Source organism: Pelecanus crispus, chromosome 4 (assembly GCF_030463565.1).
Source record: "Pelecanus crispus isolate bPelCri1 chromosome 4, bPelCri1.pri, whole genome shotgun sequence".
Classification (NCBI taxonomy): Eukaryota; Metazoa; Chordata; class Aves; order Pelecaniformes; family Pelecanidae; genus Pelecanus; species Pelecanus crispus.
The window spans coordinates 35,498,866-35,526,480 of NC_134646.1; the positions used below are offsets into that span (position 1 = coordinate 35,498,866).

At 41.5% G+C, this 27,615-nt stretch overlaps 1 protein-coding gene across 1 annotated transcript in view; it reads right to left on the bottom strand.

Annotated features, from left to right (window-relative positions):
• Positions 1-1,049: 1,049 nt before the first annotated feature.
• MMRN1 (multimerin 1) overlaps positions 1,050-27,615 on the bottom strand; it is a 49,414-nt gene continuing 22,848 nt past the window's right edge. Inside the window, exons 4-8 of the mRNA XM_075709688.1 lie at positions 24,658-24,756; positions 20,421-20,594; positions 9,478-11,457; positions 2,606-2,752; positions 1,050-1,471 (exon numbers count right to left, since the gene is read on the bottom strand). Of these exons, the coding sequence (XP_075565803.1) occupies positions 1,050-1,471; positions 2,606-2,752; positions 9,478-11,457; positions 20,421-20,594; positions 24,658-24,756 (2,822 nt within the window). The remainder of the gene's footprint in view (positions 1,472-2,605; positions 2,753-9,477; positions 11,458-20,420; positions 20,595-24,657; positions 24,757-27,615) is intronic.

Consider the following 27,615-nt stretch of genomic DNA (forward strand, 5'->3'; position numbering starts at 1 on the left):
GACAGACAAACACACAGAGACCTAAAACCTGATCAATTAGCATTAACAAAGGCAATAACCAGAAACAAACCTGGTCAGCCACACCAGTCAATGGGATATCAAGAAACTGCAGCAACCCAGGACTTTGCAACTGATTTTTTTTTTTTTTTTCAGGCAGTCATAGCATGAACTAAAAATAATTTTTTATTAGATTGGTGCTTGGAAATCACTTTCTGGTTTATGCAGACTGAAGTGCTTTTCATCTTGCCTCAGTAGTTAGTGAATATAAAGCAGAAACAAACAAAATCATAGATTTATAAAGCTCAAACTTAGAAAGTACTATGATTATCTCATTTGACCTTGTGTACTTTATAGGCCAAAGTTTACATGCTAAAATCTGTGTGAAGCCAATATAACCATGTTTACTCAAAAACATATCACCTAAGGAAAATCCAGCTGTGGTTTAAATGTTTCAAGCAACAGAGAGACTGCACCAAATTCATTACAATGTTTTTCCTGTGACTAATTATATTCACTGCTAAAAATGAGCACCTTATTTCTAACCTGGATGTATCAACATACAGCTCTTAAGTATTCCTTCTTGGTTTTTTCCAGCTAGATAAAAAACCAGTTTGTTATCATACTGGTTACATAAAAAAATCGTGAATCAATTAAACACTGAACATATCAAGGTATGTGGTGAGTAATGTTAGGCAAAATGAAAAAGAAATATATTTTTTCCAAACAGAGTATATATACATGATTATCACTTGATACAATGAGCTAAGTAGTAACCCAGCATCTGAGTCATCAAAATCTATCCATCACCTTTGGTATGCACTCAGGTTGCAAAGGAATAATCAAAACCAGCCTTGATTTATCCTGAGAACTGATTCTTAGCAACTTTGTGTAAGTATGTTTATGCAATGTAAATGTAGAACATAATTAGATTTGCGCTTCCCAGTCATGCTTATATAAGGAAGATGCTTATCTCCCCCCTATCTCCAACCTGTGGACTCTCTTTGTAGATGTGCACATGGCTACAACCAAGCATTACATTTATGACTGACTTAGGTACGATACAACAAGTAACCACTAAACGTAGTTACTGGTGGATACTTGGCTGGTATAGAGCCAGTTGCCAGTCTGAGCCAGACTTCTTGACCATAATTTAACTCCAATAAAGCATTTCCAGTAATTACTCTGTCAGTGTACTTGTTACTATTAATATTTTCAGCCTGAAAAGTCAGTTTGTCTATACCGTCAATGACCAGATAGCCAGAGGCACGTGGACTAAATGATTCAATGGTATATTCAAAAACATAGACCCCCAGATATGGAACATGGAACTTCCCGGTTGCTGGGGCAAATGAAGCTCCGTAGTTGACATCCAGATTGTTAAATCTGATGGGTCCTGGAGTCGTCATTCCATATGTATGAGAGGCAAAAAAAGCCACCATAGGTGCATATCTGTATGATCCTTTTGAAAAATCTGGAAAGGAATAAAGAACAATTTCAAGTAAGGTTACATTGTGTAAAGGCAACTCGGACCAGGCAGAAGCTCAAACGCAGCTGTTCTGAAGTCACATCATCCAGTAGTTTGAGCAACTGAAACATAGTATTTCTGCACAAACACAAGAGGTTTTCTGTATTGTATAAAAAGTAATTTTCTTCACAATTAGTGCTAGGTGTATTCACAAAAGAATAATTTTAGAAACAGCAAGGGAACTTTATGCTTGTCTATACTATGTTATCATTAAGGGAGCTGCTATTTTTCTTTTCTTTCTTTCCCTCTCCCCCCCACAAATTTTTTCCCACCCCAGGATCTCTTTCATTGTTCATCTGTGTGAGCTGAAGCCAAGAATTTTCTCCACAAATTTTAGACAAACACTGAAGAGGTTTAGCACTCCTGACATTAAATGAGGGAATAAAAATATATGTTTTTCTCTTCAAGCTGAGCCTGCACACTATGATTCCCTGCCACTATACAAATGATTTTCTTCACTATTCATGTGCTGTCAGGAGTGAGAATCAGCCAAATAGCTGCTGAAAGCTGCATAAAATTCACATTCCATGTGGCCTGAATGTAAATTATTTATTTGTTTTCTGGACTGAATTAGCACAGTTTCCACTTTTCTTTTTTGAAATATCTTTCAAGGGCTGCATCCTTTGCTGATGAAAATCAGAGACATGCCTAAAATGACTCGTTGAGGCCGCAGTCCCACACATCATGGTAGCTACTGATATTTACAGAGCATCTATGGCTGTGCTGAAGCCAGTATTCCCCAGTGATGTGATTTTACCTCCCCCTTCAAATTCCATGATATCATGTTCAAATAAATCTATTGCACACCCTCCCACACTGCACAATTGCGCAGGGAGCTTTCCAGCTATTATGGTTGGTCCCAGCCCAATTTAATCCCATCGTCTGGTCATATTAAAGAAAGAGATCATGAGTCACCCACAGGGATTGATGTCTTCAGCACCGAAACACAGGACACTACTACTTGAGCTGGCACTCATTAAAGTGAAATGTGAGACCTTTGACCAGCAAATGCTCTCTAATTAGGCCCTGGGGCAGAGGCCTGTACAGCTAGCATATTGCACTACTAAATTCTTTACTTGCCGACACTCAGAGAATTGTCGTTCACCAGCTTTGTACTGCAGTTGATTCCTCCAAAGGGGTGGCGACAAGCACAAATAAAACTCTGTCTGTCATTGATACAGGTTCCTCCATTCCGGCACGGGGAACTGACACAAGCTGAATACTGCCCTGTGATAGAGAGGAAGGAAAACCAACAACCTCAGTTGCGATGTCATTACAGTGACACTTCCCAAGTTTTCAGTATTTTGGAAAGCCTCTTTGTCAATTCATAAACCCAGTGGAATTTCTGCCGAGGTTCTGTGTGAAGGCCAACTTCAGATCCTGTCCAGGCTGTTCAGACCCTTTGCTATTCCAGCCTCCCTCTTTGCCTGAACACAGCATACCCTCATCTAGCCTCCCAGTTATTCAGAATTACTTATAAACGTGAGTTCTGCTTGTCTCAGAAGGTCAAGTACATGTAATAAGATGAAAGATATTACAAGTCTAACTTATTTGGAGTATCTCACTCAACAAACATTATGAGAACCATCAAAAGACTGGGATATCTGAACAGCTGTTATTGTACAGTCCAAGAGATCCGTGTCAACAAACACCAACTTTCCCTTGCTCATTTCTTCCCTCCTGTCCTCTTTAATTTAATGACCTCCTTCCCTACAATGTAAGCCAGCAAAGCCTGGCTACAGCCAAGCATTAGGAAATTCTCCTTCTGCTGTCCCCTACACAAGTCTTTCCATGATAATCTAAGGCAGGGTGACCCTACAGGTGATCGTCAGGACAGATTCAGTCTGGAGAATACTCATTACCATAGGGAGATGGGGGAGTTGAGAATCCACCCTTCCTTGCCACAGCATGACACAGAGACCTGCAGTCCACCCAGCTCACTTCCTTTTTTGAGCTGGTCACAGCGACAGTAGACTTTTTGGGCTGAGCCCCACACAGCTGGCTTAGCCTCCTTCTTCCCTTCTTGTATGGTAGCCCCCAGACACTACAGCAAACCACGACACAAGTGAATATCGGGCAGTCTGCAATCATGTCATTAAAGAAATATGTTGGATTACCTAATTAATCTTTACTAAGAATGGGAATGTGCTGAGAGGCTTGGAGCTGACCATACTGCAAGAGCCCTTCAGAAACAAACAGCAAAACTTGGAAGAGACAATACTAACATATCCAATTTTATTTCCTTCTTTTGGTGAGGCAAAATAAGTAGTTATTCTCCTGCTGGTTCAGGTAAATCTGCGCTTTGGTTTGTTTCACTAGTGCAGGCACAGAAGGCAGGTCTTTTTGGACAGAGCCAGCTTATCCTGGGGCGTACCAAAACACAGATTTTTGTACTGCTGGTGTACAGGTTGGACTGTCCTGTCTATGACTTTACTCACCCGGATGTGTCACAACCATTGCAGAAAAATCCGGCTACTGGTGATGAAAGATCTTAAATGCTATCCAAACCACTTCCAGTACTTGTCCTTGCCCATAAATAACTCAATTCCAGGATATCTACCAAGACTGTTGTAAAAGTTTTGTATTGCAAGCAACACAAGTTATACGAAACAGGTGGTTTTGCAGAGCACCCTCACTGAGAATATCCTTGCCTCTCTTCCTGACTATGTATGAGCTGGCCAGATCACGCCCAGTAGATACAGAGAAATCTGTCAGTCCAGTGCTGTTGAGCTCTGAGACAGTAACTACTGAGTGTAATTGTATAACTTGTTGTCATTCACTTTGGGGGGGAGAACATTCAGGCCACATTAAAAATTAAATATTGCTATAAAAAATTCTGAATTCAAAGCATTCCCAAGCCATACTTTTTTCCTTTCTCTTGTTTTGGTCAAATGAAAGTCAGATGTTTTAGAAAATGAACCTTTTCTTTCCTAGGAACTACCAGCAGAGCTCTGGAAAGAGAACTCCACACAGTCCTGCGATGGTAAATCTAGATTGGTAGGTCAGAACTGAAAAAGCCTGTCATAAAAGGCTCTACTTATTGCCAGGGAAATGTTGAACTGGATCTTCACACAGATATTTCAGTAATGCCCATAGTTATCTTCAGATTCCCATCCAGCCATTTCACAGTCTGCTGCATTAAGGCAAACTATTTATGTGAGAAATTTTAGTTCAGTGAGCAGAATGCTAAAGCACATTCTATGGTGCCACTTGAATTTGCAGTGATGGAGCATATGGACTTAAAAACACAACAGTAATTCTTTTCACAGAAAATAATGTCCATCCCATAACACCTGAAGTAAAGCAATTTAGGACTGTGATGACTGGGGTAACAGCACAGGCAACTGGACATGAGGAAATAATGTTTTTCTTCTCAGATAATAGTTTTGTTGCACACTTAATTGAAATGACTTTTAACTCATATTTACCAACATCCACAACATTTCACTTGCATTTACCAAGCATCTACATATTTACCAAGTGTGAAAGGAAAGCAGAAAAGGAAGGAAAACGGCTGATTGTGCTGACTGCATCATACTCCCAAAATACAAAAGCTTTGTGTAAGAACATGCCAGCCTCTCTGCTAATTGGCCTCTGCTTATCATAAACAATAACTAAATCCAAGAAACAGGAAAAAGATCACAAAAAGGAAATGATAATGAGATTGAGACTAGTGTTTTAACAGTCTGCCAAGGGATGATTTTGCTTGCACTTAACCTTGGAGTTAAATCAAATTCAGACATAGCTTTATCTACAATAAATTAACCCTCCAGGTGCAGCATTGCTTAACAGCAGCTGGGGAGCCTACTCCATTTGCTAGAACTAGAAGCTGAGAAGAGGTTTGAGTCAAGTTAGGATTTTCAGAGTAAGAGGCAAATGCCCTAGATCTCCACTGAGCAGGTAATCTCTGTGTAACTTCCACGTGGTCTTGCAATAGCATGTTTTTGGTGTCATTTCTGGCTGAGGCTGCCCCACCACCCAGTATTTTCTTTGTCTTTTTCCTTGCTGAAGGGCATCCTGAGACACTATGTCCATATTCTCTGCTCCGGGTAAAGATGCCAAGAGGTTCAGATTAGGAAAGGATTTCCTGCTATAGTACATATCCTATTTTTAATTAATCTTTCACAACTTAGTAGTGTAGATGAGTAAAAAGAGAGAGACTTTATAAATTAATTTAAAGGCTTAAATTACAGCTATTAAAAGCGGAGAATAAACTGAATGTAGTTGCTATTTACACTCAGTATGGTAGGAGCGAGGATAGACAGTTAATGCTGAGTTTTGCTACTCTTTGGGAGGGCAAGCAGCCAGAAGCTCTTTTGGGAAATAGACTGCCAATGCTGTACAAACAAATCTTCAAACAAATAATGAAGCTCTGTCAGTATCTACTGGGATGTTGTTTAGAAGCAAATCAAATATTTAGCAATTTAATGGTCTCCTTACGGAAAGAAGTTACTCCAGTGGTTCAATTTGGAAATGGCTGAATAGGAAGTAACTTACCAACATTTTCTCAATATTTAGTTATCACTAACTGTCACTCAGGAAACCTTGGGAGATTGGAAGAGCCTGGGAATCTACTAAACCACCCTGCTTGCACAGGGGCAGACTGGTTGTCAGTCTACAATTACTAATCATCTCTGGCTTAGAGCTCTCATTCTGACAGCGATAAAAGTGATGAGCATCCCCAGTAGCCTAGATGCGAGGAGTGCCAGGGGGCAGAGGGAGAGAGGCAGCCCCACTGGGACTGGCAGCCAGGAACTAATGGTGACAGTAGGGCTGGTGCCTCACCTGGAGAGGTGACAAGCAGAGCATTGCAGGCTGATCATGGCCACCAGATTTAGTCACAGCCCAGCATGACTGAAAAAGCCTTGGATTTTGGCTTGAGCAAAAACAGGGATCCCAGGCCCACGAGCAGGGTGTACAGTGTGAATGCTAGGTCAGGATGCCCAGGGCAATTAAGGCTGTTGGTGCACTCAGGGCCCAAACAGGGAATTCAGATATAAGCGCTGTGTAGGGTGTTTGTGGTGCAAAAAAGCACAAAGATTCACCTGCAGTGCTCTTGGGCAAAAAGTAAGGAGAGATGCCTCAGCTGTGCTCTCCAGTTTTGGGTGGGAGCAGGCTGTCAAGACTGATTTGAACTACTTGGACTCTGGGAACTCTGCTTCTCTGTCAAGTAGAGGTATCTAATACTTCCAGTGTGATGATTTCAGGATCACTAAATTAATACTGAGGAAAGTATTACCCCAGGGCCAAATCCTGAACCCATTAAAGCCAATGAAAATCCCAATCTGTTAGAGTAGGATCAAATATTGAACATACTGAAATCAATGAGAATTGTCATTCACCTCTTTCTAGAATTCTATTCTAATTTTTTTGAATTGAAAAAAAAACAATCTAAGATCAAATACATTTTATAATTAGCCAATTATGTCTTAGGGTTTCTTCTAGAAACTTTAGTAGAGCTGGCACATATCTCTGGATGGTCTCCTGAAACTTTCCTGGAGAAAAACTTTCCTGGAGAAGTAAAATCTACACTGGCAGAAGAGGGATACCTGTTAATTAGGATAATGGTCTTTCTTCTTTAACTTACAGAAATGTAATGTATGACTTTTCTAGGCATGAAATATCGTTGAGTGCAAAAGCTCATTACAGATGGAAAAGTCTGCATAAACATTGCTATGTAGAAAACTTGCTTAAAAATAGGGCTTTTCAACATCTACAAACATCTGCACTTTCTGTAAGCATACATCCAATGTTATCAAGGAAGCTATTTGCTAAAATTCAGCATGAGATAAAGAGTTAAGACATTAATTCATTAATGTGGAGTAAAAAACAGCAGGTGGCAGCTTCCTGTGCTCCAGGCAGGTAGCACTAGTGAAATTCTCCAACAAAGTAGAAGACTCAGGAAAGATCAAAGGCATCACATGTCATTTTCCCTCAGTTTTAATTGTGAACAAGGGTTTTGAATTTCCATCCTGTGCCGTGGCAGGAACAGGCAGAAACCAGAAATGACTGAGAAAGAATTGCCATTTCTAATATCAAAATAATCAAATTACTTTGTAGTACGAATTTGGCAAATCTCAGTGATTTTTAAATGTGACTGCCTGTTGGAATAGCTGTGTGTCCTCTCTAATTGAAAAGATAACCAAGGACTGAAATCCTTCAGTGGAAATGGCTTTCAGCAGAAGCCAAGCTACTCATGGGATTAAGGCTTTAAAAAGGATCCTTTCTACTGATAACTGAAAAGTGCTGTACCTAGGACAGGAGGAGACAAAGCAGGGGTGGGGGGGAGGAGAAAGGGAGGGAAGAGGCTTGGAGAGGGAAAGGGAGATTGCCCACAGTCTTAGCACATGAACAAGAGTGGTAGCTCTTACTACCCCTACATCTGCTGTCCTGGTTTCAGTTGGGATAGAGTTAATTTTCTTCCTAGTAGTGGGCATAGTGCTGTGTTTTGGATTTGGTATGAGAATAATGTTGATAACACACCGATGGTTTAGTTGTTGCTAAGTAGTGCTCACACTACTCAAGGACTTTTCAGCTTCCCATGCTCTGCCAGGTGCACAAGAAGCTGGGAGGGAGCACAGACAGGACAGCTGACCCAAAGTGACCAAAGGGCTATTCCATACCATATGATGTCATGCTCAGTATAGAAACTGGGGGAAGTTGGCTGGGTGGCAGCAATTGCTGCTCAGGGACTGGCTGGGCATCGGTCAGCGGGTGGTGAGCAATTACACTGCGCATCACTTATTTTATATATTCTTTTGTCATTATTATTCTTTCTCTGCTGTCCTATTAAACTCAACCCACCAGATTTACTTTTTTTTTTCCCTATTCTCTCCCCCTTCCCACTGTAGGGCGGGGGGGGAGGTGAGCGAGCAGTTGTGAGGTGCTCAGTTGCCGACTGGGGTTAAACCATGACAACAGGGACTACATATCGTTTCAGAAATGTTCATAAGTTTAAGAATGCTTTACAGAAAAGATTTAGGCGTGAGTCTTCAAAAGTACCTGGACATCTATCTGTCATTTAGGAATCTGTCTCACTTTTTTTAGTGTGAATTAGAGTCCTCTGAAGATTTCTAGTCACTTAACCACTCTTAATTTTCTGTATTGTCCCAGAAATGATATTTCGATAAAACTTTAGCTGGGGCTATTGATTTTCACTCAGGTCTGATTCCAAAAGTCATAACTCAGAGTGTGTATTTCTGTGAATTCATCCATATGAATTCATTTCATATGATGATGTTTGAATTTAAGTTCAGAAGTGAATCACACTCAAAATGTCCTTTTTAAGAATGGCAGCTCCTACTCAACTGAGCTGTTCTCCAGATGGACTTGGGTCAAACCTATTTTATTGGCTGGGCTCCTGATTCTCCAAGAACACGCTGTCGTAATTCTAACTGCACTAATAATCTCAGTGAAGTACTGAAGGAGCTAGCAAAAGCCTCATTACAGTCATTTGGTGTATTAACTTGCTTCAGGTTTTTGACACTTTTCATCCCCACCAACACTGCAGAGTACTGATACAATCCCAGATTTCCCTCCCAGCTTGCATGGTTTTTTTACTGAAATTGCTAATTGAGATGCAGGCACAAAATTATTGTAATTTAGATTTTGTCTAAATTGACAGTTACAAAGGTCAGGTTCTCATCTGAGTGTGTGTGCATGCACATATATCTTAAACTAATCAGATGTGAATTTATTAAGGAAAGTTAACTGGAGCTTCTAGACACCTTAGTGCGGAGTCTCCTCATAAGAAAAATAAATTGTCTTGTAGGCAAGAGACTACAGTAACCTCAAGTTCCTCTGAAACACTCTTTATGGCATTCTTTGGACTTTTTATTCACCCTCAGTCAAGTGCTTCCACCACAGTTCATCACAATCATTACTTAAGACTTTATTACAAAGACCCTAATTGTAGTCAAAGACCCTAATTGTAGTAGAGTAAAATGCATTACCTGAATCTATAGTATTATCCGCATTTCTCTGACTTCGGCTTGCCAGGCTCATGGTGACATTTGTTGCCCCTTTTTTTGCTGGTGCTGGTTTCTTTATAACTGGTTTCACCTGTTTCTGAAGTTTGGTGATGTTGTTCATTGCACTTGCCACTGATATGTCAACATGCCGGGTTAAATTTGTCAAGATAGTTCCTGCTTTTATTTCAAGCACAGATTCAATAAGCTCTTTGAGGCCTCTCTGCAGCAGGGGGATATCTGGCTGAGCAAGTTTAATTAGCATGGGTATACTCGCATTCACTTTTTGGATGCTGCTGGTGGTATCCTGACACAGCCCCCAGGCCTCATGAGCAGTCTTGTTCAGAAGTGGAATGCTGTTTGAGAAGCGGATCGACTTGGCTTCCAGAGCCTTGATCCTGGAACTCAGTGTCTGGAGCTGAAGTGAGACCACTTGTTCTTTGTCTGTTGAGGCAGCTTTAGTTTTTTTCAGTGAGACACAGTTCTGTGCCAAAAACTTGGAAATTTTTGACTCCACACTCAGAAGGCGAACCTCATGGTCCCTTGATTCCTCTACAGAGTCAAATAGTTTTTCCTCCAGGCGGCTGATGTCTTGTTGTTGATTGTCCACTTTTGATGATGTTTCATTTAAAATATAGAAAAATCTTCTGAAATTGTGGAGGATATTTTTGTCAGACTCCTCGTATGGAAGATCAGAAAGGGATGGAGCTCCTTGTGAAGTGAATTCATACTTCTTCTCAATGAGCAGTATCTGGAGGGATTCATTCAACTGTTGGAACTGCGGAATGAAAGCCAGGAGGCTGTCCAGTTTCTCAGCTCTGCCACAGCAGACTTCATTCTCATTTCTTAGAGCACGTAGCGTATCTTTCAGTACATAATTATCTTGAATAGAATCAATAGCGCTGTTTATTACTATCATTGTCTTGTTTAATCCATCTTCTATTTCCATGGAACATTCATTAACACGACTCTCAAACAGTTCCTGATAAGCCTGAGATTCATTTTTAAGTCCTTCCTGAGTTTTGGAAAGCTCCTTAATTGCAGAACTCATTCTGTTCATGACAGTCGTGAGGTTTTCAAGCTTCTCATTGATTGCTTCAACTTGGATTTGTTGATCATACTCTGACGTCAGGCTAAAAGGTACCCCTTGTTCAATCAAGGGTTGTAGAATCTCCATATCATAGCACAAATCATTAATTTGCTCATTCATTTTATCCATCTTATTGTCCAATGGAAGGACCAGGTCAGAGAGACTTTTGTTTAGGACAAGCACATTCTCTTGGGTTGCTGCCAGCTGTGTTTGGAAATCCCTTCTGCTCTCTGACAACATGTCATCACAGACTCCCAGAACAGAGTCTCTCTGAATTTCCAGTGCAACACTGAGATTGCTGATCTTGCTGTCCTGGACTCTTAAGTCATCATAGATTTGCAGCACCATCATGCCTTGTTTCTTCACTTTCTCATGCAGTGTGAACATGTACTCTGTAACATTGTACTCTGTGACTTTATCTGCTGAGGGGATGTTTTGGCTTGAAGACTGTTCAGCTGATAACAGTTGTTCATGAGCGTCTTTCATTTCAGTAAGAGTCCTATTTAAAGATTCATAATAAATGACACTTCTTGACTGTTGATGCTCCAAGTTATCTTCCAAGGATTTCTGCTTTTCTTGTAAAGCTTTCATAGGCTTGTCACAAGTGAGGGTCATTTCCTCTTTCATCTGCACCATATGACTCTTTAGCTCCAGAATGTCAAGCTTTGTTGGCCCACTGTCTTTCTCCTGAGCAAATTTTTGTTGGGTTTTATTCAGATGTTTGACTAAATCTTTTGTATTTTCAAGATCTTCTGACAAACTAGACACAGTCTTTAAAATTTGAGCCATGCTCTCTTGCATTTCACCTTGAAATACTTTAAACTGTTCTTTGACAATGTCTTTGACTAATTCATTAATACTTCTGGATTTGAGACCTTTGGAAAAAAGGAGAAATATGGAAACAATCAAACCAATTGTGTTAGCAACATCTATGCTTTTTCCACAATGTGAGCAAACACAGTGCTGTACAGAAGTGAAACACATGCATCCCCGCCCCAATTTACCCACCCATAAAGCAAAATTTAAAGCTGAGGAATGTAGAGGATGGCTAACAGTGTTTGAAGGCTCATCCCTGTTTCTACTGAAATCAATGGGAGTTTTGCTATTAATTTGAAAGGGCAAACTCTGACTCTCTGTATGTGGTATCAACTTTGATCTAGCTAAGCTGTTTCTGAGCACTGAAATGAAGACATCTGTGTGCTTTTGTGGCTTGTTCATAAGAAAATGATGTGTCCTTTCTCCACTGGGAAAGTGAGGAAAAAACACCTGCTTTATCAACATTATGGTCAAGATGATGTGAAAGCAGAGATTATTACTTTGCTATTGTATGTGGTAAGTCATCAGATACACTATAGTGAGAAAGAAATAAAATTAAAAGAATAGCCTTATTGAATAGCTGAAGCTAGTAACGTGACCACTGCTGCAAAGGCAGACATTTTAAAGGTACAAACCTTTAGTTAGTCTTGCATACTACAGCTCTTTAAATAGCTCCAAGGAATACTGATCCTGAAAAACACCGGGCAGAGGTGAATATGTGGGAATTCTGCTCCTGTGAATAACATCAAACTGTGTCTCCCATATAGCCTTAGATGGGTTAAGACAGTCATAAAATAGTGTTCATCACGAGTGCTGCATAACATATTTGAATTAATTAGAGCAGTAGTTCTGCTCTGGTGTGAGATTAGAAGGATTTTTTTAATTTGTTCTCCAAAGGTAGCCCCTGTGTCCAGCTAAAGCACTGAAGCATTCTTTGCACATTTTTTCTAAACCCTATGAAAACTTGCAGCCAGCTTGTGATATAAGGATTAAACCCTTCAACCTCTACAATGCCTTGATGACCATCGGTTCTCTGATTAAAACGGTATTGATAAAAGCAGAAATCCTTCTGTTGCTTTCCTCTATTTTCCTCTCAATTAATTCTATAGCCTGGATTTTATTGCTTCATCTCTAAAACAGCAAGGCATGTTCTAAAATGTTATTTGAAAGTACATGCGCAGCAAGAGCAGCAAAATGGCAGGAAGTCAGACCCATGAAACCCAATGCAACTTTGGGTTCCAGGGGTGCAAAAGGATTCAAAGTAAAAATGGGTTTGTTCAGCAAGCTAGAAAGAAGCACAATACTTTTTTTGATTCAGGAGATTCATCTGAATTGTGTGTGTGTTTCCAGCTGGAAACAGAGATATAGTAGTTGATACTATTTGCTTTTTATGAGCTATAAATGAGTCTCAGTCTTCATTATGTCTGGTAAAATGGACAGTAAACACCTCTGATGCTTAGGGAAGAAATCTGTCACTTGTTCAGATAGTGTTTTTTTCAAGGTAGGATACAATAGGCAGGTGCAATAAGTTTGCTAGCCTAGAAAAGAGCCAATTCAGAAATAGAGCATGAAGTTTCCTAAGCAATAAGCTCCATTACTGTCAACTGTGCTCACAGATGTTACAGAAATTTTTACACAAAGTATAAAAAACAACAAAGTGATAATACAGAGATTGCCTTTATTATTTTACTTTTTACTACCTGAACAGCAAGTGACTAGACAGATGTATACACATGAATGTGCACATGGACATGCACACGTACACACAGAGCTTTGTCAGGGAGGGTGTCCTGGCAGCTGAGAGAAAGAACCAAGATATGAATGTGGAGTAAAATAACTGACATGTAGAGAAACCATTGTAACTGATGATTTAGTCAGGTTACTTTATGATGCTGAAAAATGTTCTGTGCTTTAAGAGACACAATGAGCTGTGAAGAAAAGTTTAATGGCTGTGGAAAGAAACAAGGTTACTCTTCACCTTCTTTGAGGACTTAATTAAATTTCTTCATCTCAGCAACAAATCTTGATAAGAGACCATCTTGCTGCAAGAGGTCTTCCACAGGATCTATACTGGCCTTTTCTTTCTGTGACAGTCAAGAAACTGCCAGCCTTGCTCTTTCCCATTCCTACTTTGTTTAGTTGGATCACGGGTGTTGTATGGAGCTCAGCTCTGGTTTTCAGGTGTTCTTGTTATCAAGGGGTTCGAACCTGATAAAACAGACAGCTTTGGGCTTCTCTCCCTTACTTGCGGCTAGGACAACTAGGTACTTGGTAAGCAAGTGCTATTCCAGAGTTCACCAGGGGCTGTGGGAGCACGCTTCTCCACAGAAAGGCCTGACCCAAACTTGTGTTGTAGGTGGCAGTTGGGTATATTCTTGAGCTGAGAATACACATGAGCACATTCATGGATATAACTCAATTTCTCTGTTGCTCATTTTGAAATGGAAAAGTCCAAACTACCTGTGATCATTAAAGATCTCTTGCACTTTTTATGAGATTATAAATTTTAATTTTAACTCCCTGGCTGAAATCCAAAGTGTGTAATTACTTTGTGTCAACATATACTCCCTTTGCAGTTTCAATTATTTGAAGAATAATATGCAAAATAAATGTATGTACACCAGAGACTGAGTTAAGGTTATATATCTAGCTGTAAATGACATTTCTGACTTGGAAGTGATTAACATTCCATTGCTGAGTTCACTTTTAAAGGCATGTACATTTTAATAATGAAGAGGAAAGGAGTCTGTAAAAAGGCTTGATGTGGAGTGAAAGGAGGAAGAAAAAATAGCAAGAAGTAAGCAGAGTTTATTAAATTAAAAGGAGAACACCAAATTATTTTCTCTAAGTAAAAAGTAGGAACAGTCTCCTGAGTACTGAAAACAATGTAAAAAATGCACAACAGGTTTCACTAATCAAATTAGAGAAGTATATCAGTTACTCCAGTGATTGTTGCCCTGTATCAACAGGTGACATGTTTGTGGAACCAAAGTATATTTACAGATGAAACCAAGAAATAAAGATTTTGTAAACTATATTGAATTGCTCATTCAAAGAAACAGACCTCACTCCTAACAAACCCTGATACAAAGCTGGGCAGCCATTAGAATTTCTGTGACAAGAAAAAAGGTGATTAAAGGATATGAGCAAAGGACCTGGGCACCATGGGAAGTCTGTGCTCCCGCACAGACACGCGGCCGTCCAGGTCACTGGCTGCAGGGAGTGCCTGGGCCTGTCGCTTGTGCCAGACGGCAGCGGGGACGGCAAATGTCTTCGGTGTGAGCAGGTGGATGATCTGCTCAGCCTGGTGGCAGAGCTGAAGGAGGAGGTGGAAAGGCTGAGGAGCATCAGGGAGTGCGAGCGGGAGATAGACTGGTGGAGCCGCACCCTGCCGTCCCTGGGGCCAGGGCAGCAGGCGGAGGCCCCACAAGGAGCGGAGGATCCCCTGCCCTCTTGCCGGCAAGCAGAAGGAGGGGATCCAAGAGACAGGGGGGAATGGAAACAGGTCCCTGCCCGGGGAGGCAGGCGAATCCCCTCCCGGCCTCCCTCACCTCCCCAGCTGCCCCTACACAACAGATACGGGGCTCTGGAGGTTGAGGGCCAGGCAAGCGGGGAGGGAGGTGAAGGGGAAGGTCCAGCCAGGGGGTTGCCGAGGGTCAGTCAGTCACCCCCACGGATTACGACTGCCCCTGTTAAGAAAAAAAGGAGGGTGATTGTGGTGGGGGATTCCCTCCTGCGGGGAACTGAGGGCCCGATCTGCCGCCCGGACCCATCCCACAGGGAAGTCTGCTGCCTCCCTGGGGCCCGGGTTAGGGACATTACGAGGAAACTGCCTGACCTCGTGAGGCCCTCCGATTATTACCCACTGCTGGTTATACAGGTGGGCAGTGACGAGATTGCAGAGAGAAGTCCTAGGCCAATGAAGAGGGACTTCAGGGCATTGGGGCGATTGCTCGCAGGATCGGGAGCACAGGTTGTGTTTTCCTCTATCCCGTCAGTGGCAGCAAGGAACACTGAAAGGAATGGGAAAACTCACCTGATTAACAGGTGGCTCAGAGGCTGGTGCCATCGCTGGAATTTTGGGTTCTTCGATCACAGGGAGGTCTACACGGCACCGGGCCTGCTGGCGGCTGATGGAGATCGGCTGTCTCCAAGGGGGAAAAGGATTCTCGCCCAAGAGTTGGCGGGACTCATTGAGAGGGCTTTAAACTAGGTTTGAAGGGGGAAGGGGATATAAACAGGCCCGCTAGTAAGGAGCCCAGGGGCGGCATGGCAACATTGGGGGCAAAATCGACAGCCCAGCTTAAGTGCATGTACAGCAATGCACGTAGCATGGGCAACAAACAGGAGGAGCTGGAGGCCCTTGTGCAGCAGGATGGCTATGACATAGTCGCCATCACGGAAACGTGGTGGGACGACTCTCATGACTGGAGTGCTGCACTGGAGGGCTATAAGCTCTTCAGAAGGGATAGGCAAGGTAGGAAAGGCGGTGGGGTGGCTCTGTATGTTAGGGAGTGTTTCGACTGCATAGAGCTTGACAGTGGTGATGACAAGGTGGAATGCTTATGGGTAAGGATGAGGGGGAAGGCTGGAAAGGCGGATGTCCTGTTGGGAGTCTGCTATAGACCACCCAACCAGGAGGTAGAGGTAGATGAGGCATTCTATAAGCGGCTGGCAGAAGTGTCGCAATCGCTAGCCCTTGTTCTCATGGGGGACTTCAACTTGCCAGACATCTGCTGGAAATACCACACAGCAGAGAGGCAGCAGTCTTGGAAGTTCCTAGAGCATGTGGGGGATAACTTTCTAATGCAGCTGGTAAGCGAGCCTACCAGGGGAGGTGCCCCGCTTGACCTGCTGTTTACCAACAGAGAAGGGCTTGTGGGAAATGTCGAGGTCGGAGGCCGTCTCGGGCTTAGCGACCACGACATGATAAAGTTCTCAATTTTGGGTGATGCTAAGCGGAGGGGCACCAAAACTATTACCATGGACTTCCGGAGGGCAGACTTTGCCCTCTTCAGGACCCTGGTTGGGAAAGTCCCTTGGGAGGCGGTCCTGAAGGGCAAAGGGGTCCAGGAAGGCTGGGCCCTCTTCAAGAAGGAAGTCTTAAGGGCGCAGGAGCGGGCTGTCCCCGTGTGTCGTAAGACCAACCGGCGGGGAAATCGACCGGCCTGGCTGAATAGGGAGCTTTTGCGGGGACTCAGGGAAAAAAGGAGAGTCTACCGCCTTTGGCAGAAGGGGTGGGCAGCTCAGGAGGAGTACAGGGATCTTGTTAGGTCCTGCAGGGAGGAAATTAGAAAGGCAAAAGCCCAGCCAGAACTCAATCTGGCCAGTGCTGTAAAAGACAATAAAAAATGCTTTTATAAGTACATCAGCAATAAAAGGAGAGCCAAGGAGGATCTCCATTCTTTGCTGGATGTGGGGGGGAACATTGTCACTGAGGACAAGGAAAAGGCTGAAGTACTTAACGCCTTCTTTGCCTCTGTGTTCAACAGCCAGACCGGTCATCCCCAGGGTACTCAGGCCCTTGAGCTAGAGGATAGGGATAGGGACCAGAATGGAGCCCTCATAGTCCAGGAGGAAGCAGTTAATGACCTGCTATGCCACCTGGACGCTCACAAGTCTATGGGGCCGGATGGGATCCACCCCAGAGTACTGAGGGAGCTGGCAGAGGAGCTTGCCAAGCCACTTTCCATCATCTATCAACAGTCCTGGTTAACAGGGGAGGTCCCTGATGACTGGAGGCTTGCCAATGTGACGCCCATCTACAAGAAGGGCCGGAAGGAGGACCCGGGGAACTACAGGCCTGTCAGCCTGACCTCGGTGCCGGGGAAGATTATGGAGAGGTTCATCTTGAGCGAACTCCACAGGCAAGTACAGGTCAACCAGGGGATCAGGCCCAGCCAGCATGGGTTCACAAAAGGCAGGTCCTGCTTGACCAACCTGATCTCCTTCTATGACCTGGTGACCCGCCTGGTAGATGAGGGAAAGGCTGTGGATGTCATCTACCTCGACTTTAGCAAAGCTTTTGACACCGTCTCGCATAATATCCTCCTCGGGAAGCTGGCAGCTCACGGCTTAGACAGGCATACTCTTCGCTGGGTAAAGAACTGGTTGGGTGGCCGAGCCCAGAGAGTAGTGATAAATGGTGTTAAGTCCAGTTGGCGGCCGGTCACGAGCGGTGTTCCCCAGGGCTCTGTTTTAGGGCCAGTCTTGTTCAATATCTTTATCAATGATCTGGATGAGGGGATCGAGTGCACCCTCAGTAAGTTTGCAGACGACACTAAGCTGGGTGGGAGTGTCGATCTGCTCGAGGGTAGGATGGCCCTGCAGAGGGACCTGGACAGACTGGACTGATGGGCCGAGGCCAACTGTATGAGGTTCAACAAGGCCAAGTGCCGGGTCCTGCACTTCGGTCACAACAACCCCATGCAACGCTACAGGCTTGGGGAAGAGTGGCTGGGAAGCTGTCTGGCCGAAAAGGACCTGGGGGTGTTAGTAGATAGCCGGCTGAACATGAGCCAGCAGTGTGCCCAGGTGGCCAAGAAGGCCAAGAGCATCCTGGCTTGTATCAGGAATGCTGTGGCCAGCAGGAGCAGGGAGGTGATTGTCCCCCTGTACTCGGCGCTGGTGAGGCCGCACCTGGAATACTGTGTCCAGTTTTGGGCCCCTCAATACAAGAAAGACATTGAGGTGCTGGAGCGTGTTCAGAGAAGGGCAACGAAGCTGGTGAAGGGTCTGGAGAACAAGTCTTATGAGGAGCGGCTGAGGGAACTGGGGTTGTTTAGCCTGGAGAAGAGGAGGCTGAGGGGAGACCTTATCGCTCTCTACAACTACCTGAAAGGAGGTTGTAGTGAGGTGGGTGTTGGTCTCTTCTCCCAAGTAGCTAGCGATAGGACAAGAGGAAATGGGCTTAAGCTGCACCAGGGGAGGTTTAGACTGGAAATTAGGAAAAATTTCTTTACGGAAAGGGTGGTCAGGCATTGGAACAGGCTGCCCAGAGAGGTGGTGGAGTCACCATCCCTGGAGGCGTTTAAAAAACGGGTAGATGTGGCACTTCGGGATATGGTTTAGTCTGGTCTACCCTTGATTAGTCTAGAGTGGGCTTGGTAGTGTAGGTTAATGGTTGGACTGGATGATCTTAAAGGTCTTTTCCAACCTAGATGATTCTATGATTCTATGATTCTAAGGATATGAGCAAAGGACCTGGGCACCATGGGAAGAAAATGGAAAAGCGGGGGAAGAAGGAATAAGTCTGAATAGCATGAAGCAACTACCGACTTAACTGTGCTTCAAAAGCACATTGCTTCAGGATAGCAGCGGGGGAAGTTGTGTTTTGCTTCAGGTGAGCTTCTAAGAGTAATTTTTTGCAAGTCTGATGTGGCTGTACTGCAAGTTAGGGGACAGCATGGAAACTCTTTCCAGCTCCTGCTGCTTTAGGATGCTCTTTGCCCACTTGGAGTATGACTGACTGATATTCCCTGGACAGAAACTGCAGTTGCCCTTTGACGTTACATATACAAGCCAAGAGAAACACTAATCTTGTTCTCTCTCCCATCCTCCCCTCATTCCTGCTGTTTACCTATGTACAAGCCAAGAATAACCTGTATTGGAGTGCCCATAATTAGAGTCAACAAAATTAGTTGATAGCAGCATTTTCATTAGAGCTGCTTGATTAGGAGATAGATTGAGAACATAAATCCAAAAAGGGCCAGCAACTGGAAATTTCATGTATGCAGGTATAATATGGAGCACGGCAGATAAAAACCAATAAAGGCTTGAAACACATTTGCAGAGAAGCGTGAAATAATGGTTGGTTGGTTTGGGGTTTTTTGGGCGTTTTTTTTACTGCACATTTTAATTAGGACTTGGACACTTAAATATAGATAGGGAACAGAGAAGCAGGAGCACAGGATGCAGCAAAAGACCTCTTGGAATAGCATGAAAATGACAGCTAGAATAAGTGGAATATAAAAAAGAACAAAGAGGAAGCAGAAGGGAAATGGGAAATATTCAAAGACAAATTAAATGTATGCCCAAGGGTCAAGAATGCCATCTAGCAATATGTGGAGAGGTGAAAGCAGGTCACTGAGTGAGAAATGGGATAAACTTGATCCAGGGTACAAGAGAGCCATCTAGCATGTGGCACAAGCAACTCAGGAGACAGAGGAGGATTGAAAATAGAAGAAATGTGATCACATTTGGTAAATTCGAGGGAGATATAAAAGCACTTATTGTTTCATTTAGTTTTATCTCAATGTAAGATGCTCCAGTTCCCTCATTCGATTTTTAAACAATAGAAAAGTTCTCTGGATTCTAAAGTGTGTAATACAGTTTGGGGAAAATTCCTGAAAAATGAGAAAAATATTGCACATCAAGGAAATGAAAGCTTCAGTCCCAACCTGTTTGTTAAGCACCATTTGTAGCTGGGTAACAAACAGATCTTGCTGCAGGATTCACAAAGAATGGATGCGTAATTCTGCTGGCAAGGGTCTGCCCAACCTCCTGATCCCTGGCCGTGTCTTTCTCATCTACCAACATGAGTACAGATGTTTATCAAAGGTAGCCTAATATGATCAGAAGCAAATTATTCAGCAGGATGTTTGCCATGTTACAAATACAACCACCACACAATTCCTTATATGTTTCCCCTGCATACATGAATTATGTATTAAAGAATATGACTTGGTAGCAAAGCAAATACTACATCCTTTAGCAGCTGTCAGATAAACAAAAAACATAGATAAGAATATTTGCAGAAGCTCTAAGTAAATGAAAATGCCTTGATAGTGACTTAAGTTACCATGCAGATGATGTAGTACCCAAAAAGGTGGATTTTTTGTCACTATAAAAGACACCCTAAGAAATGTCAAAATGAACAAACCCCTCTATTATGAAATGAAACTAAAAAAGAGTTTTCCCTATAAACATTGAGCAATAGAATAGGACAGTCTATGAAAGTTTTTGGCATTTTTTTATGTCACCTTTAACTGGGTGAGTGATTACATTAATTTATTTTTCTTACCTTTTAGAAAAGACTGGAAGTCTTTGCCCTTATCTTCATTGATTTTGCCTTCCAGAGAAGAAAGCATCTGGCTCACATCATTCATCGCAGCAGCAATGTTGTCAACCTTCTTCTGTAGAAAAGTCAGTTTCATCTCCTGGTTGCTAATCTTCTCATTCATTTTTTGTGTAAGTGCTTGGTCAGAGAACAAAATGAGAAAGAGGGGGAGGAAAAAAAAAGGTAGTGTTAAAACATTGGGGGGGGAAAGAAAGTGTAACTGACTTGAGAGACATTAGCTGGAAATGGTGTGAAAAGTTTCTGAATTTTTAGTCTTGAGTAAATTGTCTCAATTTTTGTCATGTGTCATTTATTAGTGACATTCAGCAGCACAGCCGTAACTAATTACTGAAGCATCTGTATCCATTATAAAGTATTTATAATTCTACAAGAGTATTTTGAATGGATAGCATATTTTAATCAGCATAATGCCATTCTTCCTCCACCTAGCACCCTACAGGGTATTCAGTTAACTCTCATTTAGTCTACCTCCTTTAACACAATCACAAAAGCATTGATTTTTACTTACCATTTATAACATAACTTCATGAATTTGCAAGGCTTGTGTCTGAAGGAATACATCATCTTTTCAGTGTTGGGGTCAAAATAAAGACTTGTTCAACACAGCAGCAAGGCGGAAGAATGGCTAATAGATAAATGACTTTGGAATACTCATTAGTCTGTCACTAAGAAAAGATGCCCAACCTGTGAAGTCAAGTTTATTTTAAAACCTGCCCAAATTGTTCCTGACACTTGTAGTCTCTTCAGGTATAAAAGGGCCTAGCTGCATGCTTTTCAGATGGGTAGTGGTGAAGAAGGCCTTGGTCTTACAAATTAAGACTCCACATGACTTCAGCTGGCCATGTGAGTTTCACAGCTGGCAGGAATGAGACAGCCTGGGAGTTTCAGAAGATGCTGGTAAATTAAATGTTCTAATTCCTGTTAGCAAAGCTACAATCTCTTTAGTTCCTTCAACAATTCACCCTCTATGGCCTACCTGAGACACATGATATACCTTACATGATCCAAGCCATATTATGACTTAATAAACTGCTATGCAAGAGATTCTTTAGCAGTGCATACAAATATTTATTAGTGTAAATTTATGGTATTGCCGTTGATCTTATGTCACTTTTCATTATGGCATCAATGTCTATTCCCATGGCAGTAAACAGTTATAATCAGAAATCATGTAGAAGCACATGGGCCTAAAAGCTACAACAAAAAAAAGCAAGTTATTTGTAAAAGGGCTGTATTCTTCTGACTGGACTTTTATTATTCAAAATTCTGGTATGTAAAAAATAAATGTATCATACCTAACTCAACAGCATTTGGGAAAATCCAGAAAAGTCACTAAATGCACCCAGTCAGTGCAGATGAAGCGTGCCAACACCCATGAGAATGCTCTCCTATAGAGGCATCTTGGTTGTAAAATTCATAATTGGTAGAGCCTGGTGAATAAGGCTAGCTGTTTTAGATTAGGATGTTAGCATCTCCAGCTGTTTACTTTGCCCATAGTGTCTACTTACACAGACACAAAATTGTGGTTATAGCTCAACAACATAGTTTAGTCTGGTAATTCTCCCCAACGGCACTGTGGAGACAAGCCATTGATGGATCTTCTTTGTCTGAATACTCTTCATAATAATACTACTCTGTGACAGACAGACAGGTCTGCATACTTCTGCTCCAGATTGAATTGTTACTATGAGAAAATTATTTGAATTAATTACTGGCTCATGCATAGTCACCCAAACTGATAACTAACCTGCAGGGTGCAATGCTTTCTTCAGTTCAGTTTCTGTCAGTTCTTACTGAAGGGGGAAGACAAGCTGCATAGATGAAACTGAAAGTGAAGTTTGTAAGTGGCATGGCTGCACGGTGGGAGCTGGAAACAGAATCTGGCTTGTAGACTCCTGGCAGCTGCTGATGGAACGACAGACCAGGGCAGTCAGCCCTGGCCTCAGGTCATGTTTGCAGGGTTGGCAGCCAGAACAGGTATCTCTCTCCTAACTGACCCCATTTGACTTAAAAATAACTGAAAAGCAACTAACATGGAGCTCTGAAATTCCAATTTCAGAGTTATTTTTCAGAGCAGAATTCCTACTAAGAGAAGTGGCATGTTTTAATGCTCTATTGATCAAGCTCACTTTTTCATATGGGTCCTGTCTGCTTTACTAGAAAACAACCTCCCCCCTCCAGCAGTGGGAAACTTAGTTGTTCACACAATAACACCAAGGGGCAACAGCCTTTTCCTTTCTAACTCTCATTTGAAAAGACCTTTCTATATCTCCATGCCAGATTCAGCCTTTCCCTCTCCTGTCTATCCTTTCTAATTTTTCTATTCGTCTATTACGATTTAAAGTAAAACACATATATGGGCATAAGCACATACATGTGTACTGTCTCCATAAAACCCTGTGGCAGTCTGGATGCTGACATGCTGTTCTCCCCAGCATGCATGAACATCCCAGCAACAGAACAGCATATTGACAACCGCAGCAGACCTGAGAACATAACTTGCCTTATTTGGTTCTATAAATTTTTTTTTTTTGATATAGGCCTCCTGTGTGAGTGACAATAACACCATAGCGTGTAACAGCTGATGATTATACAAAAAGCCAGCATAGACATCCATAACCAAAACATCAACAGATTCAAAAGAAAAGGGATGTAGTAAGAAAGTTCAAGGAACGTGCCTCCTTTACACTGTCTTTCACATCTCGTCCATCTTCTGGCTCCTCACCATGTAAACTACAAGCTCATTTGACAGTATGTAGAAAACGCTGCCAAATAACTTGCATGTAATTTGCCATCAAAAATTTACCTAACAAATGCAGTCTCACTCATTGCTGGGGAGTATATCACAAGCAGAGATTAATTTTTTCAAACAGCTTCTTTATTCAAGCATGTTTCACATATTTCTTTTGCTGCTATTTAAACACGATATGCTGATTGTTGGCAGTTCTCTGAGTACACAGACTTTCTAAATAATTCTGCATTACCAACATCTCTATACCCTCAAAGGCATATACACCTTCAGGTGGTACAGTCTGGAATATAGTCTAGTCTGTCAACTACTTGAATACCTCTAAATCATTAATAACTTTTCATGTTTCTTTATAGTGAACACTTAATATTTGAATTCATGGTTAATTGGAACGATCTGATAAACCATGGGTGTTTCTGCTCCCAGTTTAGTGAGTGTGCAAACACGCCTGGCATGAATAAAATTCCATTCCCACAAATATTTAGGCAGACAACTATGAAATTAATTTTCTGGAACATTTGTGCTGGTAAACTTTAAATCATACAGATGGTAATGGAAAACAAATACAAAGGGAAGTGAGCACACCCAACAATTCTAGAGACTAAGAGATGGAGAAGCTTTTCATGCAGCAGTCACCTAAGGTAACTTCCCAATGTAGATCACTTTGAATGAAAGCATTCTTGTTACTAACTAGCTCTTACAATCCTGAGGTCTGTACATACCCTTGCAAGAAAACACTGACATCATGTTCCAAAACCTTATGGTCTAGATAGTTGAAGTAAACACAGTAGTGAGCAAATGAATAGTGTAATAAGAAACAGTCTCAAACACCTGCGGTATAAAGCTGCAAACTGTCCCTGTGTTGCTTAGCTATTTGATCATCCTAGATGGAGTAGCTTAAAACACACCTCAGCTACCCTTGCTAAAGTTTGAAGTGTTATTGTACTGATTTCAAATAAAACACCAATTTTTATAAGAAAATATATTACAATAATCATGTATTCAGATAATACAATTAAATCACTACATTTTATTTTACGACCAGTGCTGGTCTATACTACTCCTAGATTTGGGGTTGGTGGTTTTTTGGCTGTGTTGTTTGGGGTTTGATTTTTTTTTTTCCCTGTTAATTCATCTATTTTACTCAGTAATATAATAGTTTAAGTATTTCTATGCAGAATGACTTCCCTGGTTTTAGTTTAGTCATAAGACACTCTATAAATGTTAAGCTACTCGTACCTTTAAATTCAGTTTCTTCTGCCTATCCTTATAAGAGAAGCATACCACTGAACCATGACCACTAGAAACTCTAACAGTTCATGCAGGTCCCTTCAGCAGACAGGGATTTTTCTCAACTTGTTTTTGCAGTGATCTCTGTGACTCACATGGTCAGTGATTGGGCTAGAGGTGATAGTAATTGTAACAGCTGACCTGGCCCACTGCGGTCCTGAGGAGATCCTGATGTCCTCTCACTGACAGTTCTGCTGCTTTCAGCCTGGCTGCTGTGTATAAGTGATTGTTGTTCTTGAGCTGAAAGAGGGAGAAAAAGGAAAGGATATGAGTGAAACATGGAGCATGACAATCAGGATTCCACAATTGCTTTCTCTCTCTATTCTGTACCAATTTTACCAAAGCCTAATCATCTGCAGTGATTCCTGTTATCTTCTTAGCCCATCTGTAACAGTGTTGGACCACATTGGTGAAGACAGTGAAAGGCTTTGTAAATAGCTTCCCGAGATTGGCAGGGGTTGATGTTAATACTAAAATGTCAAAACTTGCCCTATAATGAATAGAACTTTGAAATCTCCAGGACTACAAATTCTAGAGGAATATTTTAGAACAACATAAAACAGCAGTACAAAGACAATACAGAGATTGTCAGCTGTAAAATTAATTAGTTTTTTTTATAGCCACAAAATTATTCAGGTTTATTGAATCTGGGTTTTGGTTTTTGGGTTTGGTTTGGGGGTTTTTGTTTGTTTGTTTGTTTGTTTTTGATAGATTACAAAAATCTTCAACCATGGAAATCTTCCTACTAAAGGCAATGGTGACATTACATTGTTGCAGCACCTAAAAAACAAAAATCATTTCAAAACATGATCAAATTCCAACAAATATAATCTGAGATTTGCAACTGGTACATACATTAAAAAATTCCACGAAGGTTATAAGTTTGTAAATATTTTCTCTGGTCGTGGCAGATGAGATTTTTCTGTGCTTATTTTACATCTCAGCCCAAAGATCCCAAAGCAGTTTGCAAAAACCTAGAGTAATATTATTATTATTTCAATATTACAGTTGGGGAAACTGAGGTCCAGAAAAGTAAAGTGCCTTCACGCACAAAAAGTAGGGAACAACTGATAGGATAGCTGGGAACTGAACTGAGATTTCCACCTTCCTGACTTACTTCTCTAGCCATTAGGCTTAATGTTGTAATTTTCATGTCATTATTGTTTAAAAAAATGAAATATGTACAAAGTAGGTTAAAAATTTGCTAGTGTAAATTCATACCAATTTTTATATGCTTGCTCAGTTCATGAAGGGTTTTGAAGTGGATGTTGTTCCAGCTGGACCACATCTAAGGAATGCCACTTATGAGGCACTGATGTGATTTCCGGTGTTTAGTACAGTACAAGCAGAGATAATTTGGGTACAGTGAAATTATTTTCCAGTTTTGCTTCCAAGAAAACAAAATAAAATTCTGAATCAAGAAATTCCCTATGTTTAATCAGGCTCTTGGCAGTATATATGAGGATCAATAGATTAGATTTAAGGATGATATAAGGTGTTTGAGGTTGTAAAAGAAGGCAGGGCAGAGTAACAATTAGGACAGGATCTCAAAGGAAATTATCATATGGACTGAAAGTTTCATAGAATGTATTGAAGTCAGCTGATAAGAAATACAAAATTCTCAAATAGTTATAATTTCAATAGCTTCTGTTATCTTTCTGTGGCATGGTTATTGACAGGAGTTAAATGCTTGCATTCAGCCCAATTCATTACACAGGATTTATCAGGTGGTGATGTGATGATATAATCTATGACAAGGGAGTCAGTTACTTGCCTGTGATAAAGACCAGCTGATCAATGTCCTTTTATTCTTTCATTTACCGATCTTTCTGTTGCTCTAAATGTATTCTCTGCCACTGTTAGTGCTACAGACACCAGATTTTTTTTTTTATACTATCCATCTTATCTTTCATCCTCCTTATTAAATCAACTACCCCACTCACAGCTTCACATTGTGGAATACCCAAACCTTTACAGTTTTATTCACTTCTAGAGTTTCAAGGATATGTATTTATCCCTGTGTGCTTGTTTTACTAATGCTTTAAACTGGTCAGATAACTTAATCCCTGTAAGACCCAGGACATAGATCTCACCCTGTTGGAGCAAACCAGTAATGGAGCAAGGCAAGACTGCATTATACTGCTTCTAAAAGCAGCAAGGACTGTAGCCAGTGATGCACACACACAAAAAACTCACCCAGAGACAATATCTTATATTGTACATTTATTAAATTTCATTGCTGTATAGGAAAGGTACTTCTCAGAAAGCATTAGAAATTCAGGGTTTTCATTTGTGAAATAAATTCAGAAGAGTCACTGGCAATATAGTTTCTCCTACATCATTCTTCCAGGGTGGTTCAGTCCTTTTCCAAAGTCCTTTTCCACCACATATTATGGTGGTTAAGTCTTATGTGCTCCTTGGTCCCACAGCTGAGATTCCCTATCCTAGATGCTGAACAGCAGCAGATGTGATGGGAGCACCAGAAACTCCAATATGTATACTCCTTAGGTTAGAAATAATTATCAGATGACTTGCATTTGGGACCTTTTAAAAAAATAGATATGCTATGCTCAATTTAATCTAAAAAGTTAAAATATAAAATGAAAATTAGACTTCTAGACCCACCTTATAGGTGCCATTTACAATAAGAAAGCAACACCAACAAAAAACCCAGCATTCCAAAATGCTGAGCAATGAAGAGCACTTCCAGTTCCTCAAGGAGCTTCAGGGTCCTCAGCACTTCTGAATGTCAGGTAACACACATAGGAATCCAATGTTAGACTCCTATCATTGAATATATTGGCCTAGATGTATAATTTATTGTCCCATGTATTTTTAAACACAGCACGCAAAATGATTTTAGGGAATATTAAAAATATGGAAATTGGATCTTTTTCTCTCAATATATTTTTGATGAAGGAAGAGTGGCTGAAGGGGAATCCCTGTGGGGAGTTTGGTAGTTTCCTCCCATTCCCTGTGTTTCAAGGTGAATTGCTATCTTTTGTGTCTGCAGCTCACCCCACGCAGCAGATAGCACTTGCTGCTGTGCAGAACGTTTTACAGCCATCTGCTGGAGAAATGACATCACTACCGCGCAAG